General features: G+C 44.3%; 1 protein-coding gene across 3 annotated transcripts in view; it reads right to left on the reverse strand.

Annotated features, from left to right (window-relative positions):
* Nucleotides 1-3005: 3005 nt before the first annotated feature.
* Nucleotides 3006-25566, reverse strand: part of UNC80 (unc-80 homolog, NALCN channel complex subunit) — a 127270-nt gene continuing 104709 nt past the window's right edge. For 2 of the 3 annotated variants that reach the window (XM_065637633.1, XM_065637634.1), the window contains 12 exons: nt 23178-23303; nt 21193-21316; nt 20256-20462; nt 18566-18750; nt 17518-17683; nt 16424-16603; nt 14326-14464; nt 12231-12287; nt 6126-6207; nt 5492-5603; nt 4102-4304; nt 3006-3275 (listed from right to left, as the gene is read on the reverse strand). In XM_065637633.1, coding sequence (XP_065493705.1) covers nt 3006-3275; nt 4102-4304; nt 5492-5603; nt 6126-6207; nt 12231-12287; nt 14326-14464; nt 16424-16603; nt 17518-17683; nt 18566-18750; nt 20256-20462; nt 21193-21316; nt 23178-23303 — 1851 coding nt within the window. The remainder of the gene's footprint in view (nt 3276-4101; nt 4305-5491; nt 5604-6125; nt 6208-12230; nt 12288-14325; nt 14465-16423; nt 16604-17517; nt 17684-18565; nt 18751-20255; nt 20463-21192; nt 21317-23177; nt 23304-25566) is intronic. The other variant, XM_065637635.1, reaches the window with a different exon arrangement.

A 25566-nucleotide genomic window follows, 5' to 3' on the forward strand; every position in this document is an offset into this window, starting at 1 on the left:
CAATAGCGGCGTGCAGAAACCTTGTAGAAAGGGAGAGCGACGCGGTGTTGCGTAAGAGACTTAAACACGAACATTTGCTGTCAGACTGCTCTGTATTTAGTCCTTGGGACAACGTTTGCATAAAATGCTGAGGCAATGGGACCGACCGACACACCGACAAGACTCGCACAGCCCGGACGTTGGGTGAGCGTGACATGCGCTTAAGGCCTCTAACACTATTGAAGCAGCATCGTTTGTCTTCACAGCAGAAATACACCAGTTCTGCTACAGAGGTACTGGAGGAAAGCACAAAACCAGCTAAAGTACGTTGTATGCACCCTGTTAGTACAGCATTAAGTGCAACTGATACGAAAGTAAAACACAGGAGAAAACAGGCTGACTGGTCTGCCTGTCTGTTCCCTCTCTCAACGATCATCCAACAAAACCAAAGCCATCTGCCTGGCCACCTGAATAAAGCTAAATTACGGATTACATCACTTATAAGCTCCATTGATTTCTAGCAGAGTAGACAGTAAAACAAGGCATTTTAGTCTTTGCTATGGCTTACTACTGCATATTCACTGGTGACAGTGGGAAACCTGAATGGAAACATTTACTACATACACTAAATTAGATTAAGTAAATCACAGTTATTTTTCTCATCCTTAGAATGCCACGGTGAAGCATCTACTTTTCATTAAGGAAGATGCTCCCTTCTCATTTCCAGCAGAAAAGGTCACTCTATAAAATGCACCATGAATTCTCTATGTGTTGTGTCCCAGCCATCTACCCAGTTTGTGCCTGGAACTCTCCTCCCCCACCCAACTGCCAGTAACCCAGCCTACCTTGGGACTTGCAAGTGAAGCCGTGTTTTCCCTCATTTGTGCGTCACTGTCAATAATAAAACTTAGCATCTGGAATTTAGCAGCTCTTTGAGTGACCTCCAAGCTAGGAGCTAATCCAAAGCAGGTAGCTGGGGCTGGCTCCAGCACATTGAGGAGATAAGAAGCGGTACAGCGTGTTTTGGTCAGGAGAGGAAGCGGTTTGTCATCCAGGACACACATCAAGCAGCAGATCGAGATACTGCCATCCTCACTGAACCACCTCTCTTACACAACTCCTTAAAGTTGCATTAGTGCACCACCTATATATATATGGTGATATAGATGTTGCCTTTTTAGCCCTGCTTTTCCCAAGAGGTGCTAAGAGTCTCCATGTCTCACCAAAGCAGCAGTAGCAGAGCACACTCAACACCTCTGAGCCCGGGACAAAGATGGCTTTTGCTGTGTTCAGAAGTTTAACATGGGCACAGCTCCAGTCACATTCGAGCATTTGGCCAAGGCCGGGCAGCGCCGCCTGAAGGCTCCGTAGGTTTCAGCAGGCTGAAACCTGGCGTCAGGTATGTGGTTAATTTTCCATGCAACAGTAAAAACTGCATGCTGCACTGGAGCAGTGAGGCAGTCATTTGTATGGCAGTATTTTAAACAGCCATTTCAGAGCTGTTGAAGGGAGATGCAAGTCCTTTCATTGGAGATGGACAGGAGGATATAATTCTGTCTCCTCGGTAAGGCTGTTTTATGATGCGTGCGCCCAAATTGCAAGCCCTTGGGAGCCAAACTGCTAATTAGCACATTCTACAGACTCTCAGGATGATCTAGAAGATTTTCCTCTGCACAATAATGCCATGATTATAAACTCTAGTTGTTCTAACATAAGCTGAAAAAGGCAGTATATGATTCCCAAAGCACGGGGTAACTTTGGGCGTTGCTTATGATTTCATGGTTTGTTTCACAGCTGTTTTGCAATTTGCCTGTGAGGAGCTAATGGCTAAATTCACATTTCAGCCTAATTCCATGATGCTGCAGCATAGCCCGTAACTCAGCTGTGACTTAAGCTGATCCCCCACAGGGATCTCCACCTATGTATAAACGTTACATATATCTATATATCTCTAATACTTGCAGCCATGAACATTACGTACATAAAATGAAACTCTTTTAAATACAATCTCAACATGCCAAAAATAGACTCTTTCATCAAGTTTCTGCCCTGCAATATCCATCTTTTGTTTACAATGTGTGTATATATAGATATTTATATATAGGAACATGAAAATACCATATATAAATATTTACTTTAAATCCCTATATCTTAGTACATACGACAGCATCAGTGGAGCAGTTGCTAGGTACCGGAAGGCCCACGCATTCCAGATGCGGTTTCTTGGTTTTTTTTTTTTAAGCTGTGGAGATGAATTAGTACATTTAAGCAAGACAGCTTGGGCTATTTATACCATGTGCAGCCCACTCACCCCCTGCCCCTCTATATCTGTGCACAGCACGTGCATTCCTTCTTACGGTATGTACTGTATTTAGTTTTACAGAGCAAATACTTTTGTAGCACAAGGGCAATATCTTACAGAGTGGAATGAAACCAACAAAGTAAACCCAACTAAAGTCTGCAATGCTAAAAAAAATTTAAAAGTCTTAATTGCTCCATGGTGCTTATCATTGCTCTGCAAGTTAGAAACAATGTTTCCAGGCTTGCGAAAATCAAGCTTTAGATTGGTAGTTCTTGTTAGTGTTTTTACTGTTGGTACCAAGGTGTAAGAGCCTTGGATTCAGCTACTATATAGCCCCCCCCCTTCAAAAAATGCTACAAAAATAAATCTTGGGCACAATCTCTAAAGCATTTTCACTTCTGTCTCGCAGAACAGCAACCCATTCACCCAGCGAGCTGCTGCTCACAGCACATGGCTGCCAGATCAAGGTTTCAAGGACCCACGTATTTGCCCACACACCCCTACCCTGAGAATTTTGTAAAAATTCTCTGTTCCTGTGGTCTTGCCCTGAACTTAAATAGATTTCACAAACTGAAGGTTGCCAGTCTATAGCAGCTGGCTGTTAGCTATTTTCTGCTTTTGGATAATAAAGTGCTCTTGTTTTAATTAGTTACTAGTTACCAGGGAACTCCAAGGAGAAAGTATGCTCTCTCTTCCTCCTCCCACTACAGCACCGCCCCAAGAGTTAAACGTGAGATTCGTCTAGATCAACGTCCGTCTCCCCAAGCTCCACGTGCGTGAAGCTGAACTGAGTGGCCAGCAAGGGGTTCTCCATCCCATTGTCCTCGCTGATGTGAAGGATAGTGTCCCCGTGCTGCAGCAGGCTGGTGGTCTCGAGGCCAGCGTAGTCCTCGGTGTCAGAGAGCTGTGTTGGTGGGGTGCTTTGTGCTGTTGTTGGCCGGGACTCCAAGCTCTCCTCTTTTTCCTTCTCCTTCTCAGCAGAAAGTGCCTCGCTCTGCAATTGAGAGAGACAGTGGTCAGGCTCAGAGAAAGTGGGAGAGAGAGGAGAAAAAAAGCAAGAAAACATCTACAAAATATTTTCTCATTTGGAAATACTTTTTACCATAAGGAACCAGGCACTTGCAGATTATAATTCCCTAAAGTTTTGCCGTAACAATGATGTATTTTTGCTGGTGAATCAAATTTGTAGCAATGATCAGAAAGATTATCGGATTTCAGTCATGAACACTTCCTCATTTAATTTTTTTTAGTGTATTCTCAAGATGAGTGTCTTTGCTTTGTTCATGGCAAAGGACATAACTCCAACAGACACTAGGTATCTGGAGGTATAAAAGTGATCTCAAAGTCACCGATGTGTTGATGACTGTGATTGTCTCTGCACTGTCCTCAGTGGTGTCCAACACAGAAAAATGTTAGACAAGCAATTTCTTTTGCTAAAACGGTCCTGAGGTTTTAAAGGAGTCCTTCCTTAAGGAAGCATTTCTCACAGAGCAAGCTGTAAAAACCTGTTGATGAAAACTTGCGCTGGTAGTCCAGGAGGACTACTACATGTGATAGGAAGATGGAAAGGGAAGATGCAGGAAATATATTTGCAGATCAAGAATCATTGCATAGATCTAGAAGTGAATGATTTACAAAAGCAGGGGGTCAACAGCAAACTCAGCCTAGAGAACAGACACACAAAAGAGTTTGATGTCTTCACTCACCCACCAGCTTTTGTTATAGTGCTGTAATGCATCAGTCATTTCCCTGTAAATCTGCCCTGCAACTCTGATGAGGCAGCAGACAAACATGCAGGATAAAACCGTCAGTCCCGTTACCTGGCTGCTGGCCTGGCTGTGGAGATCAGCTACGACGATGGCTGGCGAGGAAGTCAGCACGGGTTTACTTGGCGGCTCCTGCTTGCCGGCAGCCGGGGGGCTGCTGCGGCCGCAGCCCTGCGGCTGGGCTGCCGGGGCCGACGGGCCGGTGGCTGCTGCCTCGGGCTGGGCCTCGGTGAAAGTCACCGACCGCTTCTGCTCCACTGAGGGGTACAAGGCCCAGAAAATTGAGTATTAAAATGCTACAGTTTGGGAAGGAAAACCCAACAAGAAACAAAGAGAATCTCTAGAGTTTTTACAACTGAGACAAGATTCGTGATTCATTCCATCGTTATAAGCTGTCTAACTGGAGTCTAATCTAAAAGCCTTTTACCCAAGGCTCTCTCTAAAGCCACAGTCAGGGACCTCCTGAAGACTGGTCACCCTACTTATCTTTGTCATGGCTTCATGAAATAAATGCCACCGATAATATCTTTCCATCCCAGAAGAATGTACTGAATTGAATTCCCATGTGAGTTAGGCATTTCTGCCCTCAACTAAAAAGGAAAACTGAGATGCAAATATATAAGGGAATTGCCCAAGGTTTTGCAGGAAATCTGAGAAAACAAAGAGGGCAGCTGATTGCCCCCCATTCCTGCAAGATCGAGTCTCTTATGTGGAAATACCAGAATAGCGCAGGGTGGAGACAGCTAGACTGAAACTTAACAGTAAAACTGATATCCCTGCTCCTGCTCTTAATTAATTTGGGTCAACTTTTATGTTTCAAATATCTCCAGCACTGCTGTTGCCCCAGCACAGTCCTGACTGAGTGGTTAGAAACCCAGAAAATTCACAAGCAGCCTTTGCTCTCCCAGGTGTTTCCTCCAAAGTTAACCCCTCATTTCAGATGGTACAGGTACAGAACAGTACCTGCTCTGCTGGGTGCTGCTGACTCCTGCAAACATACGGCATGGACTAGAACAGTCCTATATTCATTTCCATATACAACCCATAAAGCTCTACACTGCTGAGCTTAAAACTGATGGGAAAATTCCTTCTTTCTGTTACTCTCAACAGCAGCTTCAAAATTGCACATCTGGAGGTTTTGGACAAGGCATCCTGAATAGAGGATACCTGTCCCCTAAATCCTCCACACCTCTGGGAGACATGATCATTCACTGTTCATGTTCAGTTTCACCTTAAAAGCCTTTGGGCAAACCGACAGTGTTTTGAGGGGGTGATTTTCTGATAGGATATCCACTTATTAGGAAAAAGGATAAAACTGCTGGGACTTCATTTTAATATACACTACTAACAACATACTAACTTTTCCTTTAAGCTAAACCAACAAGATAGTATTTTCTACTTTCGAATATGAAGTGCTGGTTCTGGAAATGCAGCACGGCCCTACCGCCAGGTTTTGGTTTTGGCTGGATGCTCCTCCGTGTGGTTGAAAGTCGAGCTCCGTGACGGCTACGAGGTTCGGTTTGAGTTTTCTGACGTGACAGCAGTGGTCGTCGAAGCTAAACATTGGAAGCAAGAGTTAGGCTGATGGATGTTCACATATTACACAACTTCTTCTCTGTAAGGAAAACAGATCATCATCTATTCCTCTAGATATCCATTCACTCTTACTTTTAGCAGATATATGTTTTAAGGTTTCCATGGCTCAGATATCTCCTTTACATTGACTTCTGGGTTTTGTACCTTTTCGGTTTCAATACTGAATGTACTGCAATGCAGATTGTGTGACCATTGTTTAATATATTAAAAAAAAAAAAAGAGGAAAAGAAGAAAAAGCTTGCAGATGAAAAGACTTAGGAATTCAAAACCAAGTGCACCTCCTCTCTTAGGGATTTGTCAGGCCTTGCAGCTACGACTTGTGCTCCAGTTCCTGCTCACTCAACAGACTGCACAAGCACATCACAGATTAGGTAGGAGAGACATGTCATATCCATAAATCATTTCGAAACAGACTCAGATGAGAAAACCCAAACCAGCTAAAACAGAAGTAGAGCAGGTTTGTTCCCTCCCCTTGTTCTCACCTGCCGTAGGCCTCTCTTCCGCCCCAGGGGCTGCTGCAGAAGAAGGTTCTGCTGTCCTGGCTCGCTCTGCACACTTGCCACCCTGTTAGAGGTTGACAGCATTAGGCCAAGCACAGAAGCACCCTGTACAGCTAGTAGGTGTCCTGGCAATTGTGACTAAAATAAATCAATAAAGAAAGAAACCAACCAACCACTAATGGCACGGTCACTTCAAAGAGCAATACTGTCTTTGAAGGATGGGGGGACGTGTCTGTTGGGTTGTGGCTTCTAGGGCTTAGGAAGGGGTGGGAGGTGGAGTCATGGCATTCAGGACTTGGCCACGCACAGGTAGCATCCAAATATAAATAACTGCAGATTTCAGTTTTCAGTCATTGATTGATGCATCCCACTGAGCAACACTCACTTCTCTGCATCCATTGCCACATCAATGAAGCCAAGAATATCAGCTTCCTAGCTCAAAAGCCTTCTTTTTTGCTTTTCCTTTTTCAAGGACAATATTGTAAAAGCTATTTTTTCCTCCCAGATAGACTTTTTCCTCCCAGACAGACTCATCACAATTTTGTCATCTGGTTTTAATTTCAATTTAAGTCAACAAACAAAAAACAAACACAAAGTGACAAAGGATCCATTCACATAATGGATGCATGAGCTATGTGAACAAGGCCCCACACTCAACACTTGCAGCCTTAAGTCTTTTTGTGGCTAACAAACAAAAAAGACAAGTAAACATAAATTTTATACATATGTATAGAAACACAGCTTTTTAGTTTTTAGTATCTTAGCACAAAATATATTAAAATCTGCAGTAAAAGAATCTTTAGCAATAAAACATACTCGGCTACATGCCATCTCATTCCACCATTCAACCAATCATTTAATCTACTTAATAGAAGAATACCACCCTCCCCTTGTTTTTGTCAGAGCACTGTATTCCTCCAAACAGTTAAAAACTGGTCATTTAGCAGACAGCAGTCACAAAACATTTTAGCTGAATGAAATATGTCTGAGAGACATATGGTTACAATAGCAACTAACATTTAAGATGGACTTCTTTTAAATTAGGCAGCTGCTTCTTTGGGACAGACTGGAATCCACTGAGCCACATGTCCTATTTATGCAACTTCCAGCTATATCTGGTGTGCGTTGTTGAAGATTCAGTATTGCAATCCATTTTGCCTTTGGCCTGCACCAATTTAAAGGAAAACAATGTTCTTTCCTCCAGATGTTTTCCTTGGATCTCCCTGGAGGAGCTCGGTACCAATAAACAGAGTGAAGGTTTATCGCCTGACCTTACAGGAGTGGAGGAAGAAGACAAACCTAAAGACATGGTCAGATAAGACATGGAGGGTGTCCATGGAGAGGCTTTAGAAGTTCTGTCTCCTGAACAGCTCATTCTTCACTTTGGCAGAAGTTATTGCCCTTAGAACGTTTGGTGGAACAGAACATCCAGAGCTTCCTGGTCTGCTTCGGGTCAAAGTCTGGTTACCTGACCTGAAAGTCCTATTCCTTCCTCCCTTATCTGTTTAAACTAAAGCCAGGCTTTGCACTAAACCATATGCATGTGTTTCCAGCAGCTCCACTGGGGACACAATGGGCAACTTCAAGGAGAGAGACATCTTAAGAACCTAAAGCTGTTTCTCTTCTGATTGTCTGACCACGGCCTAATAATCCTAGGCATGCCCTCAGCAATCTCACCACAGCTGCAGTGGTTTGGAAAAAAAGGAAAAGCTTCTGCAAGCTCAAAGCCAGAACAAACAAGATACATTTTCTCCCTCAGACAGCTCTTCCAAATGAGATCATCAGTCTCTGGAACATATTTTCCAGCTTTTACGCAGGGTATTGACATGATTTACATACAAAGCATCCTAAACATCGTGCAAACACCCGCCTATGAATAAGCAGAGTCCTCAGAGTTACTTCCTGTTAGTAGGACTCTGTTCTTGACCCAGACAATGACTGCAGCACACGACTGGGAGGTCCAGAAGCAACACATCATTCCTTATTAAAGCAAAGAGACTACGCTTAAATTAGTCTTCAGTTTTCTGATCCAGACTACCTGAAATTACAGCTTGTAGAATTTATTCTTAATCTTCTGTTTCTAGGATTACATAAAAACTTATTCCTCTGAATTTTAAGACGTTTTTAGAGTAGTTACCAATATGTGAATTAAATAGAAATTAGCTGGAGAAGATATTGAAAAAATATTTTTCTATTGGACTAGCTTGTGAGAACAGTTACAATTTCTGATGAAGGAACAGTAACTCTTAGTTCTATGAGTGAGGAGACATAAATGTCAGCAGCAGAAAGACTACAACTATATTCAGTACAAAACACGATTTATAGTGGTTAAACAAACTTATTTTACATGCATCATGAAAATGCTTTGAAAAAGTATCATCTAAAGGGGGTACCTGGACTACATGAGGGCACAGAGGCTGTGTGTGAGGGAAAAAAGACTCCCATGGAGTAGTCTGTGCACTGCAGACAAACAACAGGTGAGCAAAAGAAAGGCTGGACTTTGTGTCTTCCTGCTGGAGTCTGGGATTTTCAGCCTAGCTTATATCATAAGTGAAATGAGTTTAGTGAGCTGGTGGATGTTTACCTCCAGTACTGAATCATTACACAAATTGGTATAATTTGGGATGATCTTATGAGCTGAAATTACAGCTATCTACTGCAGGCAAATGGTGGACCCGAGAGCAGCTGAGTTTTGCAGAGCTGGCTGTGCACAGCACAGTCCTGCTGTGACTGTCTTTTTGCCTTCTGTCCCCAAATTTTGAAGAAGGGAAGGAAAAAGAGAGACTGATAAAGACCACAAATTTCAGATGATTTGCTGAATTTTCAGGTGTAACCTTTCACTTCATGAGAGTTTGTGAGGCTTTCTTTTTACATCGAACAGCACTACTGATCTTGTTTCCGTGAAAATTAGCATGGCAGGCAGACTGCTGGCTCTGTGTAGCCCTCCCTCCTTTTCTGTCTCTCCTTGTTTACCAGACCTGACCAGGAATGTACTGTTTTTCTGGCAGCCCATAGGACCCAATCAAGGAACACTGAATCAAATGCCATTTCGGCTGACAGTACATTTCCCTCTTGTAGCAATGTGATTGATAAAAAGGGGTTTTCTGCAGTGCATAAGCCAGATTTATTTTGGAATAACAAAACAGAAGTTTTTTCCCGCCTAATACAAAGATGCTCTGTCACTCTCTGAGTATCTCTGTCAGGGGTTTTATCTTCACAATAATGTTACTCCAATTACATAGTCAGGGCAGAGACAGGTGAGCAAAAGATCAAACCAACCCAACTTGGTGGAAGCATGTTGCCAGCGCTACAAGAAATGACAGCCAGTGCAGTCACACATTTGGGGGCTAAAACAAACATTTTCAGGTTGGCAACTCTAATAAGTGGTGCTCATGAATTACAAGAAACCATGCAGCCAAAAAAAAAAAAAAAAAGAAGAAAAAAAAAAGAGGAAAGAACAAAGAAAACCAGAGACAAAGGAAGCAAGGAGTTTAAATGTCTATTGAAAAGATGTACATGCTTGCCACACCATTACAGTGGAACATACACATTTTGTGTCCCAAGACACCTGAATGAGAGGGTTAGTGGGCAAAGGCCAGTGGAGAATGGGTTAAAATGCAGACGAACTCCAGCTCGTGTGTTCCCAGACACATCCTAGCCCAGTTAGTGTTCGATCTGCTATTCTTGCCCTGACAATGTGAATTCACTCTGATTTTCCCTATTAGGCACCATTAGGCTAAGATGGGCATAACGAAAAACATTAAAGGGAAATGTGTTTGTGCAACAGATTTCCATTCCAGTGACTTCTCATTCTTCTTCCTTTCTAATTTGGGAAAATATCCTCTCCTCTCAGATTATAACCACAACAAATCATATGCTCCTCAGCCCTGTACCCCATGCTATCTGTTTATTTCTGAGCACTTAAATCCTGTCCCTTTCCCGTCTTCCCTGCTTTTCTACATGGCCAGCTCTAATTGCTATAGAACAAAGGGAAACAGACTTTATCCTTTTTTATGTTTGTCACTATTTAATTTATTTAAAACTCCTACCGTCCATAAAAGTCTAGTCTCCATATGATTTATTTCTTTATGTCAGTTATGACTAAACATAAGCTTTCAAATTCAGAAGGCAATCCTAAACAGTTGTTATTATCGTGCTCCAGCCGAACTCAAAGTTATGTAAGAAAAAATCAAGCCTGCTTTATTCAAAACTAATATTCCTGAATACAAAACCACATTAATTCTGTCCTATGATCCCCACAGCAGAATAAGCTCATACAATGTCTTCTTTATTACTGCTGTCCTTTAGAAGAGGAATCCAATTTGCACAATTTAACAATACAGTTGAAACATCTTTTCTTCCTCACAGAACTCTAACCCAGCCTTTTTATAAAAATTTGCAGTATTTCCCTGTCTTCACTCTTCCTAAGGCTTTAGAGCCCCGATGCCCCTCTTTCAGATGTTAGTGCCTGTTCCTTGACAAGAATAAACAAACCTCAACAGAACTGACTCCCAACTACATCTGTCAACCTTTTTGCCTAAGGAAATCCCTGTACCATAGAGCTGGGTGGAGGACAGTGTCCTGGTCCCTAGGAAAAAATTGGTCTGACAGAAATTAGTACCCACTGTAGAGCTGATTACATTTCAGGGTTTGAAATAAGTAACTGTATTGGATCTCATCTGTTGACTTAGCTGTCTCATATTCCTCAGTCTCATCACTGTTATTAGGAGTGACTTCCGCGCACTTAACAAGATCAAAACATTTCAAATTCAATGTTGATGTAACCTGGTATCAGGTCATTATGGCTTTAACTCAGATACGGACGTTCTCCTTCATCATCCTCCTCAACTGTAGTCTCTACTTAAGGGACAGCACTTCTTCAGTTGAATCACTATCTGTTCTCCTTGCTTCATCACAAAACCAGACAACAATATTCCTGCCTCAGCCAACAAGCCAATGTCTTCCTAACGCCACTCCTACCATAGCACTAACTGGAGACTGATCTGCCCAAGAAGGATTCACGCACACAAAGGACACCATGAATCATGGGATGACCACCATCGATTCGTCAGCTGAGGAGAATGAACAAATGAACAAAGCAGCCTGTCCCCATCCCAAAAAATCACTGCTGACATCTAAAACCAAGCTAACAAAATAAAAACCATCCACACAAACATCTTTTAACATATTCACATTTTCAGCTGGTGTGGGAAAGTAATGAAAGAGTGTGTTACTCTCCGTGTTGCCAACATAAGGGGCCATGTTCTTCTGGAAGGAGACACAGCTGCTCTTGGGACTAACGACGGCTCTCCAACCTTGTGAGGATCGGTTGAGAGATGCGAGCACAGCACCAGGACTGTAAGGACGACTGACGCGACTGAGCTGGCTGCGGAAGGTGCAGACCTCCCTTCTGCGCTCACTCCTGGCCCATTCGATAGGCACGGCTCTAACAGCACTTGCCCACAAACATCCCTGTCCACGGGTAAGGGGGAACAGCTCGATCTGTTCACCTGCAAGCTTTCTAAAGCTGTCATTTGAGAATTGGAAACATTTTGTAAAAATAGCAAGAGTTACTGCAAACCATCCACAGAGCACTATATTCCATGGGACTTATCACAATTAGTTTTATTAGTGAATGTTAAAGAACACAGCTTGATATAGTTCTTAAGTCTTTTGTGCTGACAGCATTGTGAGATGAATGGAAAAACAGATGTCTCTGTTTTATATAAGCCTCCAGACTAATGCTTATAACAGGCTACAGCTAATGCCTCATGGATGATCTTTCTCATGCCTTTTAAGAAATTGCTAAACAAGGGGAAAACCCTGAGGCGAGCCAGCCAGACCGCTATTTCACTTGCTACAGCTTTTTCTTTCACCTTCCCGTCCACCTCCTCAAAGTTGTTGGCAATCAAAGCTGAAAACTGAAGGTGGGTTGCTACACCTTTGACTTGCAGGCCTGAATATCAATGAGCCACAAGAGACAGAGATGGAAAGAGCGACAAAAGGTGAGGGGAAGAGACAGAGGAGATTGGAAACGTCTCGTTTCCCAGCACACACACTGACAGACAGGTAGTGTTAACACTGTACCTAGAGAGGCTGCCCTCAGTGGCCAGGCTCGGGGAGTCATCGAGGACATTAGGTTCACTGCAGGAGGGGCAGGGAGATTAAGAATTTAAGGAAAGAAAATGCAAAAAAGCATGCGATTGTCTCTGTTTTCAAGGGAAAAAATATCAAAGGAATAAAAAAAAGTAAAAAGAGGATGGTAACATTAATTGGTCTTGCACGCTCAACAGCACATACATGACTCAGAGGAGCTGAAAGAACATCTGATAACAGGAGCAGTCTTTAGAGGGAGTTTACACTACATGGAGACTTCTACATTTCTGCTGAGAACTGGGGAGCTGAGAAGTTCGGTGGGATGTGTTTCCACAGGAAATAATAGCAAGAAACTGTTTTCAAAGCCATTTTCCTGCAGCATTTACATTTTTTCTGGTTCTATTTACTTCCAGCTTCATAGAAAGCTTTTTTCTTCTGCCTTCCCCATGAGCCACTTCTCCCTGAGGGAGGGCTAATCTATCTCCCATGAGCTACAGACCACTCTCCTGGTACGACTCTAAGGACAAACATCTGGAAAACAAGGTCTCGTAGTGCAATGCAACTGAGTAAACAGCTGGCGTGGATCCTGGCAAACGAGTACACAATCACACTGCTTTTCTACACTTCAGCCATTCAGGCAGGAGCAACCTTCTCAACTCATAGGAAAAACATGAAAGCAAGCAAGCAGTCTGCTGGGTTACCAGCAGGAAAGCAATAATAATATTACTTAACATTAATTAGTTTACATTTATGAGGCAGTCTGAAAGCCCAGAGACCATCCATAACTAAAAAGGGCACAACATTGTGGACTATGATTATGCTTGCTGAGCTTGTACTTCCCCTACGCAGATGAAAGACAGTTCTCTTAGTATACCATGTACTTAAAAAAGCAGAGAGCAAAGCTCTGTTGTAATTATTTTTTTTCTCAGCATCACCATGACTTGAGATTGCGCAAAGCAAACATTGCTATCGGTCAACTGTGACTCTTATGAAGTTTATGCATTGAAGACAGCAGTGAAAGATTGGGTAAAATGCAGTCTTGAATATTAATTTTTCAAGAAACAAAGGGACTGAATCAATTGAGTTCAAAAGTCAAATGAGTTCCTGTAAGCCTTTTTGTGAAAACTCCCAGATAAAATCTGTGCAACTTCTCTCTTGTAAATCACTTCTCCTATCTCTGCTGGTATGTACCACAGCTGTTAGTTTTCCTTCATGTATCAAGGTTATTTCTTTAATCCCAAGCAAGAGTGGGGAGGGAACAATTATTGTTTGATTTTTCCAAGGCTGGTCAAGAGATAATGTAGAATTTATTCTTTAAAGGTTCAAAGGAAATAACATAAATTAATCTGTCCATTGTCATATATCCTTGGATAACTATGTTGCAGGCAAATAAAACAATAAACATTTCTTACTTAGAAAAAAAAAAATCACATTTAAATGCAAAACTTTCATCTGCATCTTCTAAGGATGGGCATTTCCCAGATTCCAATCTCTTTCTCACTACTCCATGTTAACCAGGAATAATGCGTTCAAAGGTATTTCTATCGACAGGTGTATTTCTGATTTTAAACGGTATTAAATCCCATCTTTGAACCTGACATTCAGTTTCTGTGGTGAGCGAGTTACTGTTCTAGGAAGGGCAAAGACTGCATGGAAGAAAACAAAGTAAATCCAACAAGATGCCTCTGCCTCCTTTCCAGCTTCTCAGGATTCTTCCCACTCCCTGCACAAACTGTGTATGGTCCCCTAGCTCATCATATAACCCCCAAATCATTTGTTTTCTTTTGCTATTCATGGTAGTACTAGAGGAGAATAACAGTGCTGAGAGTTTCTAAAACTGTTTCAGAAGATGGTTTCTATAGATGACAGCTTGTTCTTATGGACTTCACATGACACAGATCATCCTGGCAAATCCCTGTTTCCAACCCTGCACCCTTGTTCCAACACTATTTCAGGATTAATTAATTTAGCATCACTATGCTCATGCTGATTCTACTACCCCACATCTTTGATGTACACATAATATACCTGCACCATTTCTGCTCTCATGACTATAATGGGAAAGGTGAAAATCTCATGTTGTTACCTTTGGCTGGGTAACATGCCCACCTCAGCCTGAGGTGCGGACACGCTGGAGAGATGGCTGGAGAACCGCCTCCTCCCAATGGCACCCATAAGGTATGCTTCTTGTTCACTTACCACACTGGGCATGCTCAAGGAATCATCTAAAAAGCAAGAAAAAACAGGAAAGGAGAGGAAAAAACCACCCCAAACCCCACCTACATATGTACAGTTGCCAAGAGTTAGCAGGATGCCAAAGGTGTACCCAGCATCTACTTACCAAGACCCCAAGCCTGCAAATTTGAATACTTCCATTAGATTTTACAGTCACAGTTCAGAAAGACAGATGCACAAAACCCGGCAGGATGAGGAAACCCAGCACACGTGGGGCAGGGATTTATGTGTGCTTTCAGCTTACATGGCTCTTAGGAAAACCTGTTTGGGGAATTCAGCTTCCGCTAGGGCTTAATTCCTGTGATCAATAAATTGTTTGTTAATATACACTATTTTCTAGCATAAATGTTGTATCTGGACATTTTGCTGGTGTCAAATAAGCTGCCCGTATGATGCAGCAAAGCACTCTTACAAAAGATAAAATACATAACAGCAAAATGCAGAACTGACACCCTGTAACACCCTCTGGGACATGCATTTGAAAATGTCACCAAAAAAATGGATAAACTGACTCAAATACATCATACTGCAACTGAATTATGCAAACGGTTAGATTGTGACCAGGACTGCTTGAAATTTTCAGTGCTGTTTAAAATTATATAAAGTACCTGTAAAGAAATGGCTCTGTTGTGGTTCTTACCACAGCAAACCTTACTAACAAATAAACAAAGGGGAAGTTTTTTGTAATTTTCTCTTTTCTTTTTGAACATTTCCAGTATTGATATACTGAAATATTTTATGGCAGCATTAGGCCAAAGCAGGGCTGAAGCAATACTGCCGCAAGCACATAGGAAGATAGGACTCATCATTCCACACAGTGGCTCATAATTAATCAGACTCTGAAAGCAGAGTTTGCCACAGTGAGTATCTGAGCAATGTATTAGCAGTACAATACTGGGTGGATTGCGCAATGTTTAGTGATGAACCCAGCTCAAATAAAGTTGGGCTGAGGCTGGAAAGTTTCAGGCTATTCTTTCTCAAAAGGCAATTCTGCCACGACTGCACAGGCCCTTCTTTTAAGCCTGTTTTTCACTGATTTTAATGTCTCTGGGGCATAGTCAGCCAGTCCTCAAATACAGAAATTAAGCACCTGAGTTTCAGGTATTGAGGCATGAGGCAATCAACTGTTGCAGCACCAGAAGACAGTATTCCTGCTAAAGCAGGGGGAATCCCAAGCCTGATGACACATGAGCAGAATTTTCTACCCTGGCTTTCAGTGATAGACAACCGACAAGCAGAGAGAAGGCAAAATTCCAAGAATAACATGAAACTCAGCTGAAACGACAAAGCAACATTCAGGTCATTGCAAATTAGTCCCTGAAAGATTCACTGTCCTATTCCTTCTAAATGGGTGCCAGAAAGCCTGGCAACCCCAGAACCTGCCAGCTGCCCAAAAGGGAGATCGAGCTTTTGTTGTCAGTAGGTTTAAGGTTTAATTTCCTCTTTGTTAATCGAGTGACACAAGCACACAGACATTCCAGCCTGCAGAGAGCCACAGCTGGATCCCATGCAGCACAAGGACAACATATTCCACGTCAGAGTATCTGGACAGAAGTGATGAGCAGGAAGCACTCAGATCCTGCAGGAACAGGATCCTAACTACAGAGCCAGCCACAGCCCCTGCCTGCTGTCGTGATGGAGGCCAAAGAGAGGACTGATTGCCAAATGCCTTGTCAGTACTGTGAGGACTGCATGCTAGCCCAGGTCCCATTCACTGAAAATCTGACTGTTCCCTTCCTTTTTTCCTTCCCAATGGGAATGAGGGGGTATGTAATGACCCAAGCTTTAACACCATGAATGGTGTAGTAACCACACGAGTTTCTTAGCCTCATGCCCCTATGGACCTGTTGTTCACACTGGGACAGGGGCAACTGTCTTCCCCTCAAGAAAGGGGCATCAGGAAAACATCTTCAACGTTGAGGGCTTAGCTTGAACCAATAGCCACGTACTTTCTTCATCCTCCTCATCTGTGCAGCTCAGCGTGTCCTGCGAGGCCTGCTGGGATGGCTCGCTGTCCTGCTCCCAGACCGTGCCCGTGCCGGTGTTGGAGCGGGACATGGTGGCCAGGCTCAGGCGGTAAGCGGAGGTGGAGGTGCCCACGGTGCTCACAGATGTTTTCCCTTGGTAAGCTGCGCAAGAGTGGGAAAACCAAACCCAGCTCAGTGATAGCACTGGAAATCAATAACCAGCCAAGCATGCCTATCGTGTCAGGCACCTGATTCTGCACAGACTAGTGGGGCAGGAGTTGGCAGAGGTGATAAAACAGACATGGCTGCCCTGGCTCACCTTATCTCTCCAAAATCTGTTTGGTTTGGGTTTTTTTTACGCAGTCTTTTTTTCTCTCTTAACCTTAGCACCATATTTTCCAGACCAGCTTCAGCATTTAGGAACAAGGCAAATTATTGCCAAGGAAAAAAGGCTGAGGCATTTTCTTTTGAATTTGGTTTTTTTTTTTTTTTTAATTTGTTTTCTTAAGAACAAAGCACATAAAATCTCTTGCCATGTGTGAGCAGTGGCTGCCATCTCGTGGCAACAAGGGTGACTGTACAGGAGAAAAGTGTCCCCTCATGCAAGAGAGAATTCACTGCACCCCCTGCTCAGGGATGCTGATCTGCATCTCACAGTAGAGAAAAATAAAAAAGAGCCCAAGAGGTCAAACGAGGAGACAGATCTGCTGCTGTCAAAGAGCCAGATGTTTCTGCACGAGCAGCTTTGGATTTACAGAGATGTAGGCAGTGGCTTGCTGCCTTGTGGGTTGAGGCTGCACAAGCTGACTGTGACAGCAAGAGGCGGCTGCTGGGAAACAGGGCTCAGACTTAGCGGAAAAAAATGGGCATGACAAGGTGCATTTCACAACTAACCTGGACTTGTGTTGGCTGTCCAGTGGCAAGGCTGAGCATAGGGCCTGATCCAGGGGCAGGCTGCCGGGGTGTGGGTGGACAACCTCAGAGCAGCAGGCAGGTCTGCCTCACAAGTGGCTTTATGGGCAAGCCAGCTGGGCAGATCGGGCTGATGGCCCTCAGCTCTCCCCTCTCCTCCTTACCAGACCCACTGTGCACGGCCTCCTTCAGGATCTTCAGCTCGTTATTGAATTCAGCGATGAGGGAGCTCTTGCAGAGCGGGCGCGGTATGAACCGTCTCTCCAGCTGGTCGGCAATGTGCTGTCGGGCAGTCAGCTCCTCGTGGTTCTCAGCCGGCTGGGCCAGCAGCTGCAAAATCGGGACATGTTAGCATTGCAGGGAAATGATGCCCAGGGAACTGAGACTAATCTCCAGACCAGCATGAGCCTGCAGCCAGCAGATTGTCCTCTTTGTAGGCACGAGGTTTTAACTCTAGCTATGACATATCCACCTGTGTTTCACGAACAACCTTATATTTGGCTGAACAGATGTCAAAACCTCACTGACATTGGTACATGGGGCTTCCTTATGCTAAGCTCTGCCCTCACACATGAGACAGCTCCTTCCTCCAAGAGGATTTAGTCTAAGCGGTGAGACATGGTAGGCTAAATAAGGTGGAGTACCATGTGCTAGTCTAGCTGGCAAGCAGCGAAGAGCCATGATTAACTTAAGCCCTGGCCACCCCAGCCTAGCAGCTGTCTGTCCATCCACAAAGGTCCTGTCAGAACCTCCACCCAATAGATGGAAAGTGGAGTGTTCCCTCCTGGCTGTTAGCTGTATTGCCTGGCTCTGTGCAGAAGAGAGATTTCTGGAAGATTTCTGTCAACCATGCCAACACCCCTCAGAGCATCCACCCTACTTCCAAGTGCTTTGAGTGCCTTTGTTGCAAAATTAAGTCTGCATGCGAACCCCCTTGGTCGAGCCCGATACCCCATCCAGGGGAACTAAGAGTAGCTGTACTCCATGGGTCAGAGCTTCTGTATAACTGGCATCCTTGTTAGTGTTGTCTAGGAAAAAGCCCTGTGACTTATTATAGTTTCAAAGGGTTCTCACGCCTACTATCTTCTGAAAAGTCATTCCCTCCATAAATACACAGCTCTTCCAGGAATGCTGTTCCTCTGTTCTCAGCAGGGGAACAAAGGATATCTTGCCTTCAGGGAGTGACCTATCAGGAGCCAAAGCAACTGTTACCTTGCACTGGATGAAGGGCCGAAGGAGCACAAAGATAGGGATCCGTGTTCGCACGATAAAGTCGAGGAAATCCCACAGGGCCAGCCCTCCCACCTTCCGCAGTGCCATCTCTTTGACTTGCAGGCTCAGCCAGTACCACTGGCTGTCCAGTTGGCGTTCAAAGCAAACAAGGATCACCTTCAGGGCTACAGGGGAACACACACCAGCAAACGGCAGTCAGAGACGTTATCAGTGTCCCTTGCAAGTGTTGAGGGAGGAAAGGGGGGGCCACAGTGGGCACAAACCTACGCAGGCATGCATGCATGCACATGCACATGCATACCCACACCTGCCTTTTCTATCCGTCCCCAAACATGTCAGGAAAGGTGGGCAACTTTCTTATAATAAAGGCCCCAGGATCAGGACTGAGGGTCCCATTTCCAGAGAAACTCTCCTACTTCGTACCCTAGTTTCTCTGTATTTTCTTGCTATAGCTTCCCCTCTCCCTCCATGCAGAGCTCTTTCGTCTTCCTGGAATTCAGATATATTGAAAGGAGCTCGAGGGGAGAATACAGCCCTGGCTGATCAGACAGCTTCAAAAATCTTGATCAAGCATATCCACACAAAGAGTCACCCTGTAGGCACAATAACCTCCAGGTTATTTACTGGGTAATGAAAAGAGCCTTTCTAGCAGTGCAGCTGCATGAGTCATGGGCAAACTGTAATCTAAACAAAAATACAGTCCAGTAAGCCAAGGGCCATAATTCACAAAAGCACTGCTTTGCAAATGGCCATGAACAGCGATGAGATTCAAAACAATGCTCTATATTAAAGTGGGCAGCTCACAGGAGGGCCAAGGAATCTCCTCCTTTCCATGCTTCCCTGGTCTGGAACAAACAGAGAGGCCTGGAAATTGTTGTGGGAAGGTTGACCACTCCATCTTTCTTGATGGGATGGCCAAGATATCTCAGCCATCACACATCCATATTCAAGTTTGTTGGGGTGGGGGACTAAATCAGTGGTGAACTGCCATTTTTTCACCAGTGTTACCCCATTTCTCAGATATGGGTTAACAAATACCTGAATATAAGTCTTTGGATAAATGCCCTCATGAAATCAGAAACAGAGCAGCTGTTTGAAGGAGTGAGAGCTTTGAGACAAACTCTCTCCACGTAGCCCTGATAACCTGCAGTGCTGCTGCATCTCCAATTTGATTACTTTTTCTTTCCTTTCACCTGTGGGTCACACGTGAGAAAATATAGTATTACCTTGCAGCAGCAGAGAGCAAGCAGAGGGAATACCCATCAGTAAGGACCATGTGTGACCATGCAGGGCCAGCAGGCAGACCGACTGCATCACATTTCACCCTAGCTAGCCAAGGGCCAAGGAGGCTACAAAGTTAGGGGCTGGCAGGCAGGCTAACTTGCCTTTTGTGGCTTCACTGCTATATTCTGGCAGTATGAAAACTGAGTGACTTCTACCTGTGCTGCAATCTCCTCCAGCTGCAGCGCAGACACTGCTCATGTTGCAATACAGTCCAGAGATACTCCTGGCTTCATGCTCTGGCCTGGCCCGTTGTTCAGGAGAAGACCTAAAGCAGCTCTAAAGAGCTCAGCGCCTGCCTGAGATGGTTTTCTTTGATGCCGTCTACAGTCCTGAATGCTCCGTTTTACCTGTCTCTTCTCAGCGGTCAGCAGAAGCCATCACTCACCCAGGTAGGCAGCCTGGCTGGTGGACTCTGCGAGCCCTTCCCGCCGCAGGTCCTTCCCCGCATCCCCTGGGGTGGAGCAGTGGGCTGGGGAGCTCTCCAGCATGAAATTCTTGCTGCGGGAAGTGCTGATGATGCGAGGTGGCAGGAGGATATTGATAACAGTCTGGAGCAGCAGCAGGACCTCAGGCTGCTCCAGCCAGGGGCTGTCTGAGGTGCGTTGGAAGGGGAGAAAGAGAGAAAGATCAGGCTACATTCCATCAAAGACACTCAAAAGATCCAGACCCTGTTCAGTTCCAAAAAGGGGTGCAATTTCAAATGTCCCCTAAGCCAAAACTCCGTCCCCCACACCTTGTTATGCTGGTTCTCCTCCTGCAAGCAAAGGCAAAGTTTATTTTAACACCAATACAAACAAGCACCAACACAGAGCTACACCACACAAAGAAATGTCCCGTTCAGTGGCCTCATTATCTCATTTCCTTTCGAGATTCCCTTCTCCCTCTACTCTTTCATTTAGGGATTTACCAGTGATCACCCTCTACAGAAGAAAGCCAGGAGCAGGACTTGTGCCAGACAAAGTGGCATGGATTGGGCAGACTGTGATCCAGAGGGGCACACAATTTCTGTGACCTCTGCTCCCCTCTGTGGCTTCTGCTACAACACATTTGTCCTGCTCTGCACTCCAGTTTCAAAAGAAGGAGCACATCTGTGTCAGACCTGACTCAAGAACCATGGCACAGCTGAAACAAAGAGAAAAAACAACTTCTCCTAGTGGGGCTCTTTTTAGTCTTGGACCCAAAGGGCACTTAGCTGACACACTGCCAGTGAAAGAAAACCAAATGAAAATATAAAAATCAAAAATCAACAGAAGGCAGGGAAAGCGCAAACATTAGTTGTCAGAAAAGGGAGAGAAAAATTCTTTTTGTTAAATTAGTCAGACCTTTGCTTCCAGATCCTACTGTGAGCACAAATGGAATCAGTAGGTTTAAAAGCATTCCTTCCCTTCTTTCCTGATTGGTGAATGGGGAGACGACATGGCTTAGGGGGAAATCTTCTTTCAAAGCCTGTGCAGTAATAATAAGAAAGGATTAAACGATTTCATCATCAGATCACGCATACAAGTTACTGCAGGGAATGACGGTCCCCTGGGCACCCTGTTTACACAGTACCACACCAGCATTGATGACCTGATTGAATTAGGAGCCCTGAGACCACTTATTCAGGGGTAAAAGGAATTCACAGAGTAACACAGGTGTCACCTGCTCTTGTCACAGCCAAGATGCAAGAAGCCCAGATCCCTAACTCACAGATATCATTAACAAAATCAGATGTATCCCACAGGAGTCAGCTGAGTGTTACTCCTAAACTCTGCACTGCTGTGAATGGCATCAGGATCTGACCTAGTCTATGGGGAATAAAAAAAGGAATGGAGGAAATTCCACGAACGATATATGATCTAAATATTCCGCTGTCCCAACATGGACATTATTTCCGAGCACATTTTTTGTTCTCCCTCACTTTGTGCTGCTCAATTATCCTCCCTAATGCAAAGAACAAACTTCTGAAAAATAAACAAAATGCACGTTTACTTCTCAGTGCATAGTGAAGCTAAATTGAATATTTTTTCATCTTCTTTAGAGGAGATAACACAAATGACTGCTACTGGAACCTCTGCTCATTTGCAACTTCCCAGTTGCTCCAGACTTAGCTGTGAAATGCAACTGAACCTTCCAAACCCTCAAACTTGCAGACCTGGGCTTAGAAATTCCAGGAGATGTTTTCTGTTGGGGTGTGAAGTACTTCTGTTTCATATCCTGCTGCAAGTATTACGAATTATGACTACTATGTGTTTTTCTGATGTTTGGTTTTCATTACATTTAAAGCCCATGAATGAGTGAACAGAGACAAGAGGATAATAAAAGTAAAAACTCCCAATAAATGTAAAAAAAAGATTATTTTGGTATCTGGTTTCAAAAAAGAGAAAATATTTTGGGGAAGGTGAAGGTGGCTTTTTTTTTTGTTTTTGATGAAAGAACCATTACCCCAGAACTGGAAGAAATCTGTCCTTTCTGTGTCAGTTAGTACCAAAAAGTACTTTTGTACCACATGCTCTGAGGGACAGTAGTGTGTTTCAGTCCCGATAAGCTTTCCTTCCCAAGCCGCCCTGCTGCTCAGAAATAGCTGCTGAAGTATTCATCTGGATGTGTCAATGCATATTTAAAAATGCAAGTTGGCACTAGATTAGGAAATTTCTCACTTCTTCGGTCACCATTCTGTCTGATTTCGTGCCAATGGGGAGAGAAAGGGATACAGAGGCAGAAAGACTCTGTAATAGTTATGGCACTGCTATGAGAAAGGAATAGTGATAAAATTCTCCAAAAAGTCCAGGATGTTTTTCTTAATTCTAGACAACAAGGATGCTATTGAGTCAGCAGGTGAAAAGCCAAGTTGCCCTGCTTTTTTGAGCTGCACACTGTGACCGGCTCAGGTAAGAGCAGAAGAGCACAAACTCCACTCTCAGTTGCACTCATGGTCCCACAGGAAGAGGTAGGGTTGCGTGGACGTGACCCAAGCCAGAGCCCCTCTCCCTGTGGCAGGAGACTTATGCCAACTCCTTGGATCCTGCAGAGAACCCTAATGTGCTTGTCAGAGCCTTAAACAGCATCAATCAGCCGAACACTCTGGACTTCAATGGCAATGTTAAGCTGATGGATGCTTGCTGTGGGCTTGGCCCCAACAGCTGGATTTTGAGCTCAGTTCAAGCCTTCAAAAAGAAGGGAGAATTTACATGTTGCTTCTCTTTCATTTTTGGTGTGTGTTCCACAGTTTTTGCCCAGCTTTTGCAGAAAGAAAACAGAGCACCCATGAGTTGGTGTCTCAACCAGAAGCTATAACAGGCCTGGCCACAGGCCAGGGCAGACACACCTGTATCTGCAATGCTACAAGCCGGACAACAGCTGTGCTGAAGGGCAGAGGTGGCGAGAGATAAGGGCTGAGATGAAGAAGGGGTAATCCGTCAGCCACACTGGAGGGTCCTACCACTCCCATCACCTGCAATACAAACAGAGCACATCACCACAACTGACTACTTACAGTTTCATCCATGCCATATCCTCCAACATCAGTGAAATGGAGGCACCTTCCATTGAGCACTGAGTTGGGGTGGATCTAGGAGAACCAGCCCAGCCCCCTCAGTGGTCCTTGTGGGAGCTGGAGCCAGTGAGGAGGAGTTCTAGCAGGAAAAGGGAGGGCGAAAGAGGGAACCAGCAAGGATGGGAGGAGTGCACAGGTAACCTGGTACATTTATAAATGTACCCAGTACCAGCCCTGAATGACCAGCACTGGACTAGTGGAACAGTTAGAGTTGGAGGATATGTCATGTAACGACTCTAACAAATAAAAATATGTCATCAAAGCAAAAAGTCTGCATTGAAACTGGACATCTTTTCCCTTCTCTTGCTGATCTACTTGAAAAATAATGTCCTAAGTCTGACCCAAGTCGGGTTTTGTACAATGTTCAGATTCCTCTCAAACACAGTCTGTTCTTAGGAAGTCTAAGTCTGATTCATCTCACCTGATCGCAGATGTCTGAAGCAGAGTCACCTGCATGTGACCTGGTTGTCTGGAACTGCTTGGAACATCAGCACAAGAAAATAGCACTTCTAGGGGGGTGTTATTTGAACTGTTTTGGATGTGTCCCTCAGAAGTAATTAAATCACAGGCCCACATATGCCTGTTTCTCTCCATGAGTAGACACATCTAGATGATGGAAACAGGGAGAAGCTACCTGGCAGATGCCTAAGCTTAGGGGAGAGGAATGCACTTTTTTTTTGTTTGTTTTCCAAATTCAGCCTGGGGAAAAAGGTGGCAATCAGTTTTCTGCCAGAAAACCAAAGGACGATTTAGAAGGGGGAGAGGCGGAGCCCTTTCTTTATATCACTAGGGATTATAATTTAGACATTTCCTTGCCTTCTTTGCTGATCTCTTTTTGGGTTTAGTGATGCATCTGGTCTACACGTGATACAGCATGCAGTCAGGGCTGCTCCCACAGCTCACAGTGACCCTAGTTCTGACAGCTAAAGGTAAAATACTCTTAATGGTAAGAGTACAGCTCCTGGTAGCTGTCTCTAATGGTTCCAGCCAGCTGAATGTAAGCATTATGACTGCACTTCAACACTGCAGAACTTTCTGCTATTATTATTCTGCAATATTTTTAGAGCTGGCTGATTGTTAATGCAGGTCCTCTGGAGAGCTTGCTGGCCTGATTCACTCTACCATGCCTTCTTGCCAAACTGCAAACCCATTCTAAACTTGTATTTGAGCTAACTCTGTAGCAACCTCCCCATGTAGCAATCCTAAGCAGTCTGAGGGCCCAGAATTGCAGCACCTCCAAGTAGCTACCTCTGCTTGAACAAGCAAAAAGTCTTACGGACTCTGACAGGCTGGAGGTTCCCTGCCCTTGCAGAGACGAGTGCTGAATGGACTTAAAGGATGGGAACCTGGCAAAAACAGATACTGTCTTTTAGCTGATGATCACTGTTTAAAGCCCCTCAGAGCACTGGTGAACCCTGAGAGGTTTTTTTGTAACTGCTGGAAAAAGTTACGACCTTTACGTTCTAAGGAGACAATGTTATAAACCCCAATAACAATAAAAATGCTAGTGCAGCCTTTTCCCCTTTATTTGTATTTTTTCCACACAGAATGTAAACACGCATTTTTGTCCAAATGACTGAAGTTACACTGATACCAAATTGAGGGTTTGCTCCCAGTGTAACAGCTGCAGAAACACTACAATCTATCACTGAATGACCAGACAGGCTCTATTGGCATCATCTCTCTGTTGTAACACACTTGGGAGCATAAATCCTACTAAGAGTGGGATTTGAACATTGTACAGTGCAAACCTGTACTAGATCAAGCCAGGGACATTGCAAACAGTGGGGTGAATCCCCCCATGTAAACGCTTCTAACTAGCCAACACCTGGTGGCCTCTGACAGAGCCATCAGGGTCCCCCCCCTGGAGACGGTAGGTATCCCCAGTGCCGCCCTCTCCCTGCCTCTACCAGGTGTGTGCAGTCTCCACCACCCCACTCTCCAACTTGCAGCCCTCAACTCTCAGCTCAGTCTGGCGAAGGTGGATCTTCAAAGTGGTGCGTGGGAAGCAACGGAAATAAATCACTTGACCACCGCTACTGGTCACTGCATCTCCCCATGCACCACTTCAAAAATGAACCTTGCTGTCTCTAGTGTCACTTGCAAAGTCCCCTTGCTAGGAGTAAGGGGGACAAGTATAATGACGGAAATGGGAATGAAC

The sequence above is a fragment of the Caloenas nicobarica genome, chromosome 6 (genome assembly GCF_036013445.1).
Source record: "Caloenas nicobarica isolate bCalNic1 chromosome 6, bCalNic1.hap1, whole genome shotgun sequence".
Lineage (NCBI taxonomy): Eukaryota > Metazoa > Chordata > Aves > Columbiformes > Columbidae > Caloenas > Caloenas nicobarica.